This window comes from Carlito syrichta, unplaced genomic scaffold, assembly GCF_000164805.1.
Source record: "Carlito syrichta isolate Samal-C Ts95f unplaced genomic scaffold, Tarsius_syrichta-2.0.1 Scaffold317705, whole genome shotgun sequence".
NCBI classification, from domain to species: domain Eukaryota; kingdom Metazoa; phylum Chordata; class Mammalia; order Primates; family Tarsiidae; genus Carlito; species Carlito syrichta.
In genome coordinates, this window is record NW_007261801.1 from 139,853 (window position 1) to 155,522 (window position 15,670).

At 48.3% G+C, this 15,670-nt stretch overlaps 1 protein-coding gene across 2 annotated transcripts in view; it reads right to left on the reverse strand.

Annotated features, from left to right (window-relative positions):
* LOC103277421 (tripartite motif-containing protein 44) overlaps positions 1-13,502 on the reverse strand; it is a 59,526-nt gene extending 46,024 nt beyond the window's left edge. For both annotated transcript variants that reach the window (XM_008074795.1, XM_008074794.1), the window contains exon 1: positions 13,430-13,502. In XM_008074795.1, the coding sequence (XP_008072986.1) occupies positions 13,430-13,477 (48 nt within the window). In that variant the 5' untranslated portion in view covers positions 13,478-13,502. The remainder of the gene's footprint in view (positions 1-13,429) is intronic.
* Positions 13,503-15,670: the final 2,168 nt, after the last annotated feature.

The window sequence follows — 15,670 nt, forward strand, 5'->3', positions numbered from 1 at the left end:
ATGAAACGTAATTGTACACCTAACCCTTAACTGTACCCCACAAAACCATAATAAAAAATATTGATTATGAAAAAAAAAATTTACAGAATCAGCCAGGCATAGTGGTGTACGCCTGAAGTCCCAGCTACTTGGGAGGCTGAGGTGGCAGGATCACTTGAGCCCAGGAGGTCAAGACTGCAGTGAACCAGGATTGTGCCACTGCACTCCAGCCTGGATGACAGAGTGAGACCTCATCTAAAAAATAAGGAAAGAAAAGCAAAAGTTACACCCTCAAAAAAGTATTAGAAGATCAAGCCCACCAGTATATAAAAACTCAGGTGCCACGACGCAAGTGTGGACATATGCCAGGTGCGCATGGCTGGTTCGACATCTGCAGTCAGCCTACAATTTATCCACATCAAAAGGCGAATGGAGAAAAATCCCCCAGTGGTTCTAGAGACAGGAAGAGCCTTTGACAAAACCCATCCTCCATTCATGACATGAACTCCCAGCACACGAGGAAAGGAGAACTTCCTCAACTTGGTCAAGAACACCCACAGACACCGACACCAACATCACACCCGCGGGTCAAACACAAGGCGTGCCTGGCCTCAATGCACAGACAGTAGGAGCACCAGCCTCTAGCCCAACTGGGATGTGGCCCTCTGGGGTAATGAGAAGCGCGACTCTGCACCCTCTTCCTAAGCAGATTTGCCCATCTTTGAAATCCAACCACTCCCTCCAAGGAGGTGGCTCCTCAGCCTGGACTTTCTCTCCAGGAAGCCCATCCCACGGTACTTTTGGCAGGTGCACACCTCCACCTGAAAACTTTCTACCGTCCAAGTGTCCAGCCTCAATCTGAGTTCCTCTTCTACTCACTGTCACCACTGCCTTCCTCAGGCACCTTTTACTATAAGCAATAGATGTGTATTTTTCAGTCAATCACCATGAAGACGCCATGAGGTGACGGTATTAGACCCAACTCACAGGTGAAGAAAGGAAAGTAAGATGTCTGCCTGAATTCACGCACAGTCAGTAGTGGATTCTGAACCCAAATAGTTCGAGTGCACAATCTGCCTTCTGACCACAACTTCATTTTCCCACATCTTCCCTTCAAACGTCGCCTGCCTCCCCCTCCCCTAATGATGCCAGGATCTAGGAGGTCACCAGTCTCCAAACTCTGGGGTCAAGTGTTCTTCTCTCCACCAGATGACAAGTCCCTTGACTTTCTACCTGAAAAAGACATTATGACGCCTCAACTCAGGACCCTGCACAAAACGGAGGGCCACACATCGTGATGGAAAGTCAGAAGTCACCACACCGGCCCCTCTGCTGGAGTCTGGCTGCAAGGCTGTTCCCCAACATCTACGGAAAGACACCTCTTCTGTGGGTCTTGCACCCCTGCCACTATCTCCACTTAATACCTGGAGCCATTCTTCCCTGCTCCACGTTAGGCCACCCAGGCCCTCGTTGGGCAAATGCAGGTCGCGTGCCCCACTCCCCTCCCTGCAGACAGGAGGAGGGCTCCAGGCCAAGATGCCCTTGGAGTCATGCCCACCGCATACACAAGGTGGTTATCAGGAGTAAATAAACATCCTTGGTCCTGCTTCTTTGCATATAACGCCGTTGCTGTGTCTTGCTCCCTTTCCCATGCTGGGAGTTCAGAATCTCTCTCCGTGTCTACTGGGGTGTGGGAGAGCTTTGTACCGTCCGGCCACCATCAGTCCCTCCTGTGAGTGGTAATGAAGCCATGTCTTTACCAACTCGTCCTGCTCAGGGTGATTTCTTCAGACTAGGTAGACACTATGCCAGTGCCCTGCCTGTGAGCCGCTTAAACCAATCCCACTCCTCCCTGTACCACGAACCTGCTGAAACAAAACTGGAAATCTCGAGGAGCCTCTGTGTGACCTGAGCAAACAGGCTGGGAGCCCGCTCCTGCCTCCAACCTGGCTAGCACTTTCCCTTCTTCTTCCTACCTGGTCCCGAATCCTGGGCTTTCTAATTCTGATCTCAATACAGGAGACGTCCTCTCGCCCCTTCAGACTTTGTGGCTAGATGTGCTACTTGCTCTCTCTGCCTTGGTGTTTAGACCTGAGCTTGTCTCATGTGCCTTTAACTCCTGGAACCAGTCTCTCAGACAGAAACCCCATGTCTCAGTCCAATCACTCCATCCTGCTTCTACCTATGCCCAGAGAACTTCACATGAGACTTGAAATATGGGTACTTGAGCCTGAGTACTGTGCTGTTTTCTAAGAGTCATGAACAGGATCCTCTGCTTCTTCGGGACCCCTTTCCTTCTCTTCCATTCAAGAACAGTGAGTACTGAGCCTGAGTACCGTGCTGTTTTGACAGCGTCGTGAATGTGACCCTCTGCTTCTGAACCCCTTGCCTTCATGGTTCTCACCTCTTGACAGAGCATTGTAAACACACACACACACACACACAGTTAGAGACTCTAGACCCTGCTTCCTAGAGGCTCTGTACTTGAAAGGGCCTGATAAACAAGGGCACTGAATCTGTCCATTAGGTGTGAGGTAGACATCAGTTGTGTCACCTGAGAGATATGGTCGCAGCCATGGACAAGCAGCCTGGGTGTGTGCATAGAGATTTAACTGCCACAGCGTGGCATGGCTGCCTGTTTCTGCCATCAGTCTCTACTACGTTACTGCCTCAACCACGTGGCGAGTGGCCCAGAGACAAGACTGGACTGATGCATAAGAGCACAGCTCCGTGGGCATGCTGGGTTCACTGTTACGTGACACTCGGCACACCAGCTTCCCTGCGCCTGACCCCAGGGTGGCTACAAAGACAGCAATCACTAACTCAAGCACCCTTTCCGAACAAACAGAACAAACAGAAAAACACCTCAGTGGTTTCACTGCTGGAAGGTAAAGCAGGAGGGGCCTCAGAGACACCTAGGACATGAGGCTTCTCTTCCGCCTGCAAGCAGTGAGGCTTCTCTTCCGCTTGCTCCTGCCTCCTGGCACCCTGACCCGTGCACACACCAGAAAGCAGTCCTGCAGGAAGTGCCGTGGAAGTGAGGCCCCAGAGGGGCAGCCACACAGAAGTACTCATGTTTAAGTCTGTTAGACTCGAACATACAAAGAAAGCCTACTTGTCTGCTGAAGAACAGCACAACTTTAAAACAAGACTCATGCCTCACCCGTCCTTCCAGCTTCCCCTCAAGTCAGAGGCTGCACACGTACTGATAAAGCCACACTACAACTGCACACCACCAGGAACGCTCAGGAGACAGCGCCGGATGTCCCCTCATAATGAGTCCTCTTTGCCACAGAGGATGACAGTGATGCACAGCAGAGACAGGGTCTGCGGCTGGCTCTGCTAACTCGATACTTTGAAAGCTCAGAAAGGTGCGAGTTTCTCCAGGCAAAGTTTCTTTGTAAAGTGAGGGTGATGACATCAGTCTCGGATATTTGTCTTAGCCTGATCCATGGAAAGAATCCAAGTGGGCACAGAGGACCATGGCAGAACTGCTCTGCTGGCTAGAGAGTGGCCTAACTGGGGACTTCTGTTGTGGTCTTCCACACGGGGTCCATGGGCACACCTGGCTAGAGCCCAGAGGAGCTTGCTTAGAGAAAAGAGGGAGCCGCCCCGGAAGCTCAGAGCCTAATTTTGCCGGGAAATGCAGAGGGCCTCCTCACACAACCCGGGCTCACACCAGAGTTCCAACACAGGCTCCCTGTCCCATGTCAGCAGGGAAGCAGCTGCCCTTTCCAGCTTGCTAAGAGCTGACTGGACAGCCTCTCACACACCATCGATGTCCTTGACACAGCAGCCAATGGGAGACAGGAAGGATGGCTGCACTCTCCTCGCTCCTAGGGTCAGTCTGTGGGCACAGGGGGCTCCTCAGTCTTTCCACTTGCCTCTGATGGTGTCTGCTCTCCTCTGCAAACTGAAACCCCATTCCAACCCCATGAGAGGTTAAAGACCTGCTCACCAGGAGCCCTCATGCTCATTAGCTCACTATAGGTCAACATAACCACCAAGTTCCCAAAGGCATCCTCCGTCGCTTCTTTCTCTTCAAAGGTTTCCGTTACGATTATAGTCCCACTTTACAGATGAGACTGAAGCGTGTGGGCTCATGCCATCTGACACCAGTGTCAGCCTCGCCTGGCATACTCAATGTCAATCTTCCTCTGAAAGTCTGAACAAACTCTGCATTAGCATACTGCTCCCAATCCATCTCCTATAGGTAAGAAGCTAATAATGTCCTGCAACGATGAAAACTTCTAAACAGAAATTGCAGAAAGGCAACCTATCAGCATCATTAGTCCTGCGAACTTGGACAACTCATTTAACCTCTCAAATCTTTGTTTCTTTTTCTGTAAAATGAGAATTACAATGTCTAAGTGGGTTGAGTTAGGGATTATTGAGATGCGATAGGATCTATTTCACCTGCCTGGAGGTAGCCAAAAGCCATTCAATGAGGATGGTCATCAGCTGACCACTGGGCTGAGTGGAGCTTCCCTTCCTGGCTGCCGAAACCTGGTGAATGCTGCCCTCTGGCTCATGCAGAGTCACTCAGGGAGAGGTGCCATTCTCAAACGTTGCACTGATATGTATGTACAAGCCTCTCCACACTGCCTGAGGTAGCCTGGGAGTTGCATTCTGTAGGTTTAGCCTTCAGAGATCAAAGACACTTTTTCCTTGAGCAAGCCCGATTCTACTTCCTTAACTGAGAGGCTGAACTGACAGGGAAAGAGAAGGGAGGGGAAAGAAGCACGCCTTCTAATAAAGTCGGTGGTTTTATCAATATTCTCACAGTAAAGTTTTATATGTGGGTGCCCAGACTCCTAAACTAACTGCCAAGCACAGTCCTGCACTGGCAGCCTGAAGTGTAGCCGCTCTGGGGGGTCCCAGCAGCTCCACACCCCTCGCCATGCGGCCTTGAGCTTCTGGCAGGGTGTGTGTCCCCTCGTCTCCTATGGGTGCAGACCAGAGCGGGGAGGAAGACATCACAGTGCTAGCCTCATAAAGCCATGTGGTGTGTGGCCCCTCTGCTTTCTAACATGCTCTCACCCACCCAGCAATTCCTAACACACCCAGAGTCTATGCGTGCGATGGTTCCATCAGGAACTCAGGGCCCAACAGGAAAGGGAACAATCAAGGTTGAGATAAAGCTGCAGGGGAGGAGGTGGGGAGGGAGGCAACAAGAATCCCCGTGGTGCTTCCTAAGGCAGTTCTGAAACACGAACCTAACGTCTATATTTTTCCTATCATCTGGCACCAGGCAGTTCTGCTAACTACATTTTGCTCCGTGACAATACACAGAACTGCTTCCATGCATCGATGTCTGGCTTCTGTAGGGAATACACGGACACACAGCAGCACACCCCCAAGTCAGGTCATCAGCCTCGCCTTGAACAGGCAGTGGCCCACGCAGAACCACCCAGTTCCTCTGCAGTAGGCCAGGCCCGCAGAGCAGGCCAGCCACCTCAAGGGATCCCAAAAGTACAGATTTCACTCCATGTATTTGCAAGTCATTATCACCCCAAGAGGTACCCAATGGCCCTCTAAACCTGCAATGTGTAAGCATCACTTATTCCGGGAAGTGCTAATTGATCAAAGTACGCAATTGAGTAATTCATGAACAGGTGGCTCACTTTTCTGCAATCCGTGGAAGGTTCCTGAACCTCAAGGGAGGGAGCTGCCCACATACCCTGGGAGGCAGTCGGCAGCCACCACTTACAGGAGGCTGTGTTCAGCACTCAGGCAAACTCCCTCAGTTAGTCTTCCCAAGACCAGTAAAATGTGTGCCTGTGTTCTCTATCTGGCAGCTGGAAAGACAAAAAACCTGAGGGATGGAGATACCAGGCCCAGGATCCACCCAAGATTGCACAGCTGCACCGCTGGAGCTGAGGGAGGGAGTGCTGGTTCCGGAGCTGAGCTTTACTGCCTATAAGCTTTAGTCACAGCCTCCTTCCTCCAGAGGCCAACACCAGGCTTCTGACCCTCATCCCTGTCTTGAGGAGGAAAAGAGAAAAAGACTCTTTGCTGCTGACACCTGAAGCGCAGGGCTAAAGAGGGATTCAAGGAGTAACCTCTTTCTCTCTCAACAGCTTTACTGAGATACAGTACACATGTCTTACAATTCACTTACTTAAAGTATACAATTCATTGGTTTTTAGTACATTCTGAGTTGTGCAACCATTACCACAATCAGTTTTAGAACATCTCACCTTGAACAATTATCGTAATACTATAAGAAAGGGATTGGCAGTAGGGGGAAACTGCCAGGAGAGGGGGAAGGAAGCACACCTCAACAAGGGTACCTGCATAACGAACATTTGTATATCTCACCCTGAATTATATCACACAAAGTCAAAAAAAAAAAAAAAAAGAGAAGAGAAAATACATGTTAAAAAAAGAACATTTCATCACCAAGAAAATCCCATACATACCACCTCCCTCAGCCCTATACAATATTGACTCTACTTTCTAGCTCTATAAATTTGCCTACTCTGAATATCTCATATAAATGGAATCATAAAACATCTGGCCTTCTGTGAACAACTTCTTTCACTTACTACTGATGGAGTTCAAGACATGCTACCCAAAAATAGGACTACAGAAGACCAGAAGATACCACCCCAAAATATGCATCTTTGGAAAGACTCTTTTGAGTTCAGTATTTTGAGAAACTGCAGACACAGGAGGAGTGCTGAAAATAAGTGAAGTTACTCTTGAGTAAGAGAAACTGGCATCTGTAAAGGAAACTCCATTTGCAGCTCCTCTCTGTAGGAGGAGGGGGGAGGGGGGAAGAAAGGGGAGAGGAGGAGGGGGTGGGAAGAGGGAGGAGAAGGGGGGGAGGAGGAAGAGGAGGACTCTAAATCTCCACAGACTATCAATGGAGACGCCTGACTAAAATCTGCACCCCAGCTCTTAGCTCTGTTTCCCATGCGTTTCCTGGGCATCTCCCCACAGCCAGCCTTCCGCTTCCATGGTGCTCAAGTCTGAACACAGAGCCACCTCCTTGGGATGTGCTCTATTCTCCCCTAGGTATCTCCCCTGTGCACAGGCGATATGGATGTTGATAAACGTCTGCTTGATTTTCTCTTGTGAATCTGTCTTTGTCAAAAGGGTCCACCCCAACTAGGAACTTTAAGAGTGGAGAGAAAAATTATTTTTTAGGATTCTAGTTTTGTAAATTAGAGTTCAAAGACAGAAGTGGATTCAAATGATAAAAATATATGCACTGCCGGGTGTGGGGGCTTACGTCTGTCATCCCAGCACTTGGGGAGGTAGAGATGAGAGGATTGCCTGAGTCCAGGGCTTCAAGACCAGCGTGGGCAACTTGGCAAGACCTTATCTCTATAATAAATAAAAAAATTAGGCAGGCATGATAGCGCACACCTGTAGTTCTAGCTATTTGAAGGCGGAAGCAGGAGGATCGCCTGAGCCCTGCAGGTCGAGACTACAATGGCCATGAACGTAGCACTGACCTTCAGCCATATATATATATATATATATACACACACACACACACACACACACACATATATATACACACACATATATGTATGTATATATACATATATATATTTATAAGGGTTAAAGTTAGGTGAAAAAAGAATACACACACACACGCACACAGGATGAACATCCCAAATCCAAAAATCCGAAATGCTCCAAAATCTAAAACCTTCTGAGTCCCAAAAATGCTCACTGAAGCGTTCCAGATCTTAGATTAGGGATGCTCAACCAGTGTAATGCAAACATTCCAAAATCCAAACACTTCTGGTTCCAAGCACCTCGGGTAAGGGGATACTCAACTTGTAATGCCACTGTCTACTCAAAAGGCAAAGCTGTTCATAAGTGCCTCTCAGAGTGTGACCACTGACCACATGTGTCCAGATCACCTGGGCCGCACATTTAAACCACAGATCTCAGAATTGCCACATCAGATGCTCTGAGAGAGACTCAGGAATGCACATTTTGAAAAAAGAACACTAAGTGTACAAACCATTGTAGGCAGCAGAACAGGTAGCTTTTTCTGCTCTTCTACGCTTGTCTGCATTTTCCACATTTCTCTACAGAAAACATGCACCATCACCAGCTTGATTTTTCGATTCCACGATGGTGGGACAGCAACACACATATGGAAGGAGCCATCCTCCATGCTCAGAAGCCACTATTCCTCTTGTTCATACAGAACTCGAGAGACAGCATGGGCAAGTCAACACTTAATGAGGCTTCATGTTGGATGACGTGCCAACTAGGCTTGCTGAGCGTCCCGAGCATGTCCAAGGGGGCCAGTCTAAGCGAGGGAGCTTGATAGGTCAGGTGCATCAACGCATGTTCAACTTATGGTGTCAACTTACAGTGGGTTTAAATCTGTAAGACTTCTGTAACTGGACGGAGGAGGGTGAGAGGGGTAAGCTGTGTTGCTTTGTTTTCATAAAGGCAGGGGAAGGGAGAATAGAAGAAAGAGCTTGTTTCTCCTTTCCGTGCTCCCCAAAGTGCATGCAGAACATAAAAGGAGGCCACATGTGCTAGTGTCCATGCCTCAGAGCACAGCACAGGCCCAAGAACACACAGATATTTTCCCCAACTGTTGTCCTCCACCAGTGGGGTCAATCTGCCACAGCCCCTGCCCAAGGCGGAACGCTCTGGGGCTGTGGCTCCTTTGCCATCCCCCCCATCCTGCCATCCTGTTGGAAAAAGCCATGCTCCAGTCCTGGAGCTCTGGGACTGTGGGGCGCCATGGCTGCAGGATTCCAGGAAGGGAGGCAGAAGGCGAGAGTGAAGGAACAGTGAGCATGAAGGCCATGCGCTGGGGAGGATGACAGTGCATGCACGGCTACGCAGGTCCCCATGGCTGCCTGTCATGGACTCAAGGCAGCAAATGTGTGTGTGTGTGTGTATGTAATGTGGACCAGGAGGGCCTGAAGGCACATCCTGGTCCCATCACTGCCAGCAAGCTCCTTTACCCACTAGGTCGCCGGCTTGTCCACTAAGCAGGACAAATTCTTGTCTTCACAGGGTGTCATCATGGATGATACAAGCCCACACTAGTGCCAGGCCCCAGGCCAACAAGGGTCAAGGACACAGATAAGATAAACATCTTTCAGCCCCCCAGAATCTCCCTCCTTAGAACTTGTATATGGAAAGTGCCGAAGCAGGACAAAGCTCTGAGACCCCTCATCCACAGGACATTGTCACACGCTGTGGCATCTCCGGTCTCTACTTGGGCTGGCTGAATAAACACCACCCCAGTGAACACTTCTTTTTGGCGCAGGGCAAGGAAGGGAAGTTGCCCAACCTGATCTTGTGAACAACAGGACACTAACAACAAGAACTCACATTGTTTTGCTTACATTCGTTGCCATTTGTACACTTAAAATGTATAATTTTTGGCAAGAGTCTGATTATCACAGAAAAGAGTGAGGGACGAGGCTGTGTCCCATGTCAATGATATCAGCTACGAAAAATGACCATAAAGTTCTTTTGCAATTATACATGTAAATGGTATATAATAAGAAACTGTTTAATTTCAAGTTAGTAGACAAATCTTTGGTTTCACACTTTAGTAAGAATACCTCTAGAGACTGGAGAAAACAAGAAAAGCAAAAAACCCTGCTACGTTTTAGGCATTCTCAGCCTGACCAGATCCCAGGTTTGTACCCACTTAAGACAGAATAAGGTGAGTCACTTGGCTTAGAGAATATAAGATTAGGATGAGTTTGAGACACACAACTGTGCTTTTAACTGTTTGCTTCAACACACCAGTTATAGGAACAGAAACTAGTGCATCTGAGAGGGAAAGAAAAGTCATCAATATGTAACAAGAAAACGCCATTGTCAACCACACAGTAAGAGGCTAGCTGGATTGTGCTCAGCACATTGCACCTGGGGTCTAATGCTTTCTGAGGAATTGGCGAGGGGAGGAAGGGGGGAAACCAATGTGGTGTCCAAGCCTGGACTTCCTCTGGGGAAGCCACAAAAGGCAACTGCCTAGGCACTTCACAGGAAAGCCATGACGATGAGGAACTAAATTTCTTAAAAATTCAAGTTCTACAAGAACTTGAATACATGCACACACACATCCCTGACTGACTACATCTTTTAATTTTCCTGAAGTCTAGCATAAATGGAAGAAACTGACAGATAAAAACCCTGTTCAAGCAACAGGTGTTTCAGAAAAGTCTGGCTAGGGAGGAAAATGCTTGCAAATGGAATCACGGCAAGCACGTGAGGGCAGCTTATTATTTAAAAGACCACCACCTAGGAATCCTTTTGAAAACTATCATAAATTGCTTCTTCTTCATGGTAGTCATCCATGAGCAAAGGGTTCTAGATGCCTGGAGGTATGTACCCTTGAAGATGGGCACCATACAGTCCCATCCTGGGCTGAATCCTCCAGCACCCTGGCTCTGACGTGGCCCTCAGGTCAGTCCTCAGGCCTGTTGTTCCAGCTATTCCTCAGCCGACCCCAGAACACACAGGGGCCTGGATCATCCTCCTCAATCCTGACCAAGACCCCATGCTCACTTTGCTGGCTTTGCTATTTCTCTGTTGGAAGTGACGGTGTGAAGCACACCTGCCCCCAGCCTGCGCTGCCCTCCCTTCACCCTCCCTTGCTCCTGTACCACCTCTGCTCAGTGCATTTCCTCCACAGGCCTGGATTCTTGTCTCCTTTTTTTCCAAAACTGAAACTACTTGGACTTATTTCCAGAGGCACTTCTGACTCTTTGTTAAAAGAGAAAAAAAGCCTTAACAAGCAGAGGAAACTAGCCAAGGTGTACCCACACCAGCATCCCCTGAGAACCTGACAGCAATGGCTCTCCAGCCACTCCAGGCCGGCTGAAGCAGAAACCCTGGGGGAGGGCCCAGCACTCTGCATTTCAGTAAGTCTTCTGGATGACCTTCATGAACACTGAAGCTTAAGAACCACTGGGTCCGGAAGTAAAGAAGGTGTCTAACAAATGTTTTAGATGAAATGAGGCATCACATTAGGAAGTATTAAGTCTATATTATTGACACAGAAGAATATCTGGGATATCCTACTCAATGAAAAAGCCGTTGTAAAACCACAGGTATAGGACAGTTACGTAAAACATTTAAAAATGTATTAACACATGGAAAGATGTCTAGAAGGTTATGCACCAAGCTGTTAAAAGTGTTTAACTTGGAGAAATTCATTTAACTTTTCCTTTTTGAATATCTGTACTTGTTAATCTACAAGCCGTATTATTTTATAATTTAAAAAGCGACTAGTCTAGGAATCTGCGGCCGCTTGCAGGCAAAAACCACAGGTAAAAATTAACTCTGTTCCCAGTAGGCTTCAGTGTCTGGACTCATCAAGCTTTGTGATGCTTTAGGGAATTCTGGGGGAGGTGAGGCAGATCCGGTGCTCCGTCCTCCATGACTCAGTTAGCACTTTTACAGAAAGCCTCTGCGCAGGGAAGTGACAGGACAAAAAGCAGAGCGATTCTGCCTTTTTAAATAGGTCACTCAAATGAGGCATTGGCTCTGCAGGGGAGAGAACAGGCTGAAAACTTCAGGGTTCTCTTAGAAGATGCCAGTTTATTTCCAGGAAACCGTTCTTTGTTGCAGAAATTATATCTACTTAAGTAGCCCATTTCCGCCTCCTTCCTGACCTGGCAGTTAATCACGTTTGTCCTTCTTCAAGCGGCTCCAAGCACGCACAGCACACATGTATAGACTAGGGGGCTTGAAAGCAACACAGGCTGGTGGGAAATGATCCTGGGTGAGTCAGAGAGGAGGGAAAGAGGGGTGTGTGCACAGCCAGGACCACAATGGGTTCTTACAAATCCTCCAGCTTCTGACACTGTGGTGCAACCCTGAGGCTGCGTGGGCTCCTCCTGCGGGACCATCCACTCTCACCCCCTGCCAGTTCCCCATCAGAAATGCGCATGCACTCCTGGAGGACCCCCAGCCCCGCGCTCCTGAGAGCATCATGCACAGATCCCCCGGGGTGACCTGGGCCATCCTCTCCCCACCACTGCCCTGCTGGTCATGAGCACAGGAGTGTGGCAGAAACAGAACAGCTATTGTCCCAGACCAGAGAAACTTGGTAAGAAAAGCTTTCAGTAACTTTTCATAACTAACCGATTCATCCTAACTAAAAGAAAAGCACCCCTGTTGGGGGCCTCCCACCCTGAGCTAGGAAAGGTGACCAAGGCTACCCCAATTTTTCTCTGTCGAGATATTCTCTGCTTCTGGAACCCTAACTACACAGCGATGTTACCAAGGTCCCCAGTGCTCTCCCTGCTGCCTGAAGAGCCTACACTGCCTGTGACTCTGCCTTTTCCTATGCTTCAGCCTAGAAAACAGAGGCACAATAGGCCTGGGTGGCAGGAAGGCACTCAGACCCAGGGCTCGCCTCACAGCACGGCATGAGAGGAGGAATGCCCGGGGACAGCAAGTCCCGCCTCTGGCACTAGATTTGGGACAAATGACTTCACCTCTGAACACTGTAATATCGAGGCTCCTCGACAGGACAGCCAGTGATCAGGAGGACGTGGTGGGGTTAGTGTTTATGGGTACGGAGTTTTAGTCTGGGATAACAAAAAAGTTCTGGAGATGAAGGAGTGGATAGCTGTGCAACAACATGTATGTACTTAATGCCACTGAACTGCACACTTAAAAATGGCTAAAGTTCTATTATGTATGTTTCACATCATCATATAAGGCTCCTAGCACATGCCTGTCTCTCAGTAGCTACTCAAGAAACCCTAGTCCCATTCTCCTTATGAAAACTTAAAAAGAAAAAGAGACACACAAGGTACCATAAAAACAACAAAATCTTCTATTTAACAGTGAGAGGCTTCAAGTCTCAGACAGAGCTAGCTGGCCCCTATACCAGGCAGTGCCACCTAAGTGTCTGGGTAGGGAAGAGGGAGCCTGTGTTAGTCATTATCCCTCCAGCATGTTCCGGTCCCAGTCCACCCCCACCCTGGTATGTGTCTCCCAGAATATCAACCCTGCAGCCCCTAACACCTTGGGGAAAAAGCTGAGACACAAACTATTTCCCAAAACAGACTCCAGGTCCTGAGGACAAAAGCATCCTCCATGGCAGCTGGCTTTTGCAGGAATATCGAGACACTGGTGCTGGGCAGGTCTAGACCCTGTTCAGGCCCCGGCATTAAGCACCTCAGATACTTCTGGCAGAATTTAATGGCCACAGACAACCAAAGTCTCAGTGAGCCAGTGAAGAAAGATTAAAAATGCACCTGTCTGCAGTTCAGGGGAAAAAAACCAATGACTATGTGTTACAAGTCATAAAATAGAGCAGGGGAGGTCAGGTGACTTATCTGCAGGCACATGAAACCATGGCTTTTGAAGGGCAGGCTTGACCAGATCGTAATATAATGTTCAGAGAGTGATCATTAACACTCCTCGAATTAAGCTCAAGAAAAAAATGCTTGGGGTACCAACACCCGATCAATTCCAAAACCACACTTACTTTAGGGTCTGAGCTCTTGAACTTCAACCTCTCCACCAACTCGATCATAGCTGCCTTCAGTCCGCCCGAGTCTTTGCTCTGGAAGAAAGAAGAGGCAGGGTCACTGGACAGCATTCTGTTGCTCTCTCAAACACCAGCAGCATCTCAAGCACAGGGAAACAGAAGTAGTTCTCCCTTCATATCAGCCCAGGGAACTGAACGACTGAGGAGAGCTGATCTGTCCCTTCCCCTTCTCTCTGGATGAAGAGGGTCAGGCCATGAACTGTCCAGTGGCCCGAGAGAACTATCTGGAATGGGAATTAAACACCATGTGCACAGGTTAACTCTGCTTTGGCTCTGGCTCAGCTGTGTGGGGTCCCTGAAGACCGAGGCCCTGTGGGATTTCCAACTGGGATATCTATTTTGTGGCCTAGCGATATTTATTTTGAACCTGTATGTGTCAGATATAGAAGTATGTAATATCAGTTTTACAAAAATTAAAGAAAATAGCCTGAGATTTAACTGGAAATGGTATTATAGTGTGCTGATTAAGAACAAGGTTTTTTGCCAGGTAAATTGGCTTCTGTAGTCTCAGGTACTTGGGAGGACCGCTTGAGCCCAGGAGCTCAAGACCAGATTGGGCAACATAATGAGACTCTGTCCCCAAAGGAAAAGAAAAATATCACAGGTTTTTGAGTCAGAAATATATGATTTCACATTTTGGATCTATCATTACCTCAGGGAAATTACTAAATTTCTCAGACCTTCTCCCTCTTCTATAATATAGGTATAATAAACAGGGCTATTCTGAGGTTTAGTTGGAAGTGTTTGTAAAGTCGTATGTGGCACACACTAAGGTGCTCAAAAATATCACATGCCTTTTTTATTTTTTTTAGTTGGAATCTCACTCAGTCGCCCAGGCTGGAGTGCAGCAACATGCTCACGGCCACCGCAGCCTCGACCTGCTGGGCTCAGGCGATCCTTCCACCTCAGCCTTCCAAGTAGCTGGAACTACAGGTGCACACTACCATGTCCGGCTAATTTTTGCTTTTTTAATTGCAGAGACGAGGTCTTGCCAAGTTGTCCAGGTAGTAGTGGACCCCTGGGCTCAGGCAATCCTCTTGCCTCCACCCTCCAAAGTGCTGGGGTAACAGGCTGGAGCCACTGTACCCAGCCACATGCTATGGTTACTACTGCAGTGTGATGATGCAGAGCCGCACAGTCCAATAAAGGTATCACGTGAGCCCCAATGCAAGCACGTACATCATTTTACATTTTCTAGTAGCCACAATACAAACTTAAATGAACTTTGACACATTTTACTCAACTCGATATATCCAAAATATTATCATTACAACATGCAATCTCAACATGAGACACTGTATACATTTTCTTCATGCCAGGTCACCGACATCCAGTGTGCATTTCACAATGACAGCCCAATTCAACTTAGCCACATTACAAATGCCCCAAAGCCACCGGAGGCAAGTGACTACAATAGGGTCTGCACGGCTGCAGAGCACAACACTAGCGCCCCCGTGCCAAGATTAAAATCCCAAAACTGCCACAAGCAGGTTATTTAGCCTCTCTTCATCCCAGACTTTATGTGCAAAATGGAGCTAATAACAGCACCTATCTCATGGGACCGTGGTAAAATTAAGTGAGCTCGTATATGTCAAGGTGCTCAGAGACATGGTGAACACAATGGGAAGCACCAGCTTTCCTCGTGCTCCTCCTTCCCCCAGGATGCTTCCAGTTCCTTCAGGTAAGAATTGCGTCCTTCATCTCCCCGCATGTCTCATGCCCGGCACCGAGGTGTGGTGAAGGGCCAACTGAGCAGGTGAACGATGAACCCACAATCCTGAGACTCACATCATGGGGCATTCCCAAGTCACAGAAGCCCGCCATGTCTAGCCTCAGCAGCTCTATGGGACGGGGAGGGCTACTCACTTCACCAGAAAGGGGGAGGAGGCACAGGGAAGTGAGATCATTGTCATTTTTATGGAGGAAGGGACACACTAAAGCACAAGAATAAACCAACACTACAAACACCTCTTACTTGAAACTGGCCTCCGGATCAGTGATAGCATATTTTTCAAATTTACAGAGGCATTCTCGGTTCCTCCAAAACACACAATACTTGGCAAGACCCCACGACATCAATTAAAATACACTCAAGGCTCCGTCTTTCTTCCCTCTGACCTCCGCCTCCCAAGTCCACAGAGTAAGGCCATGTGCCCTGACAGTGACCAACACCTACTT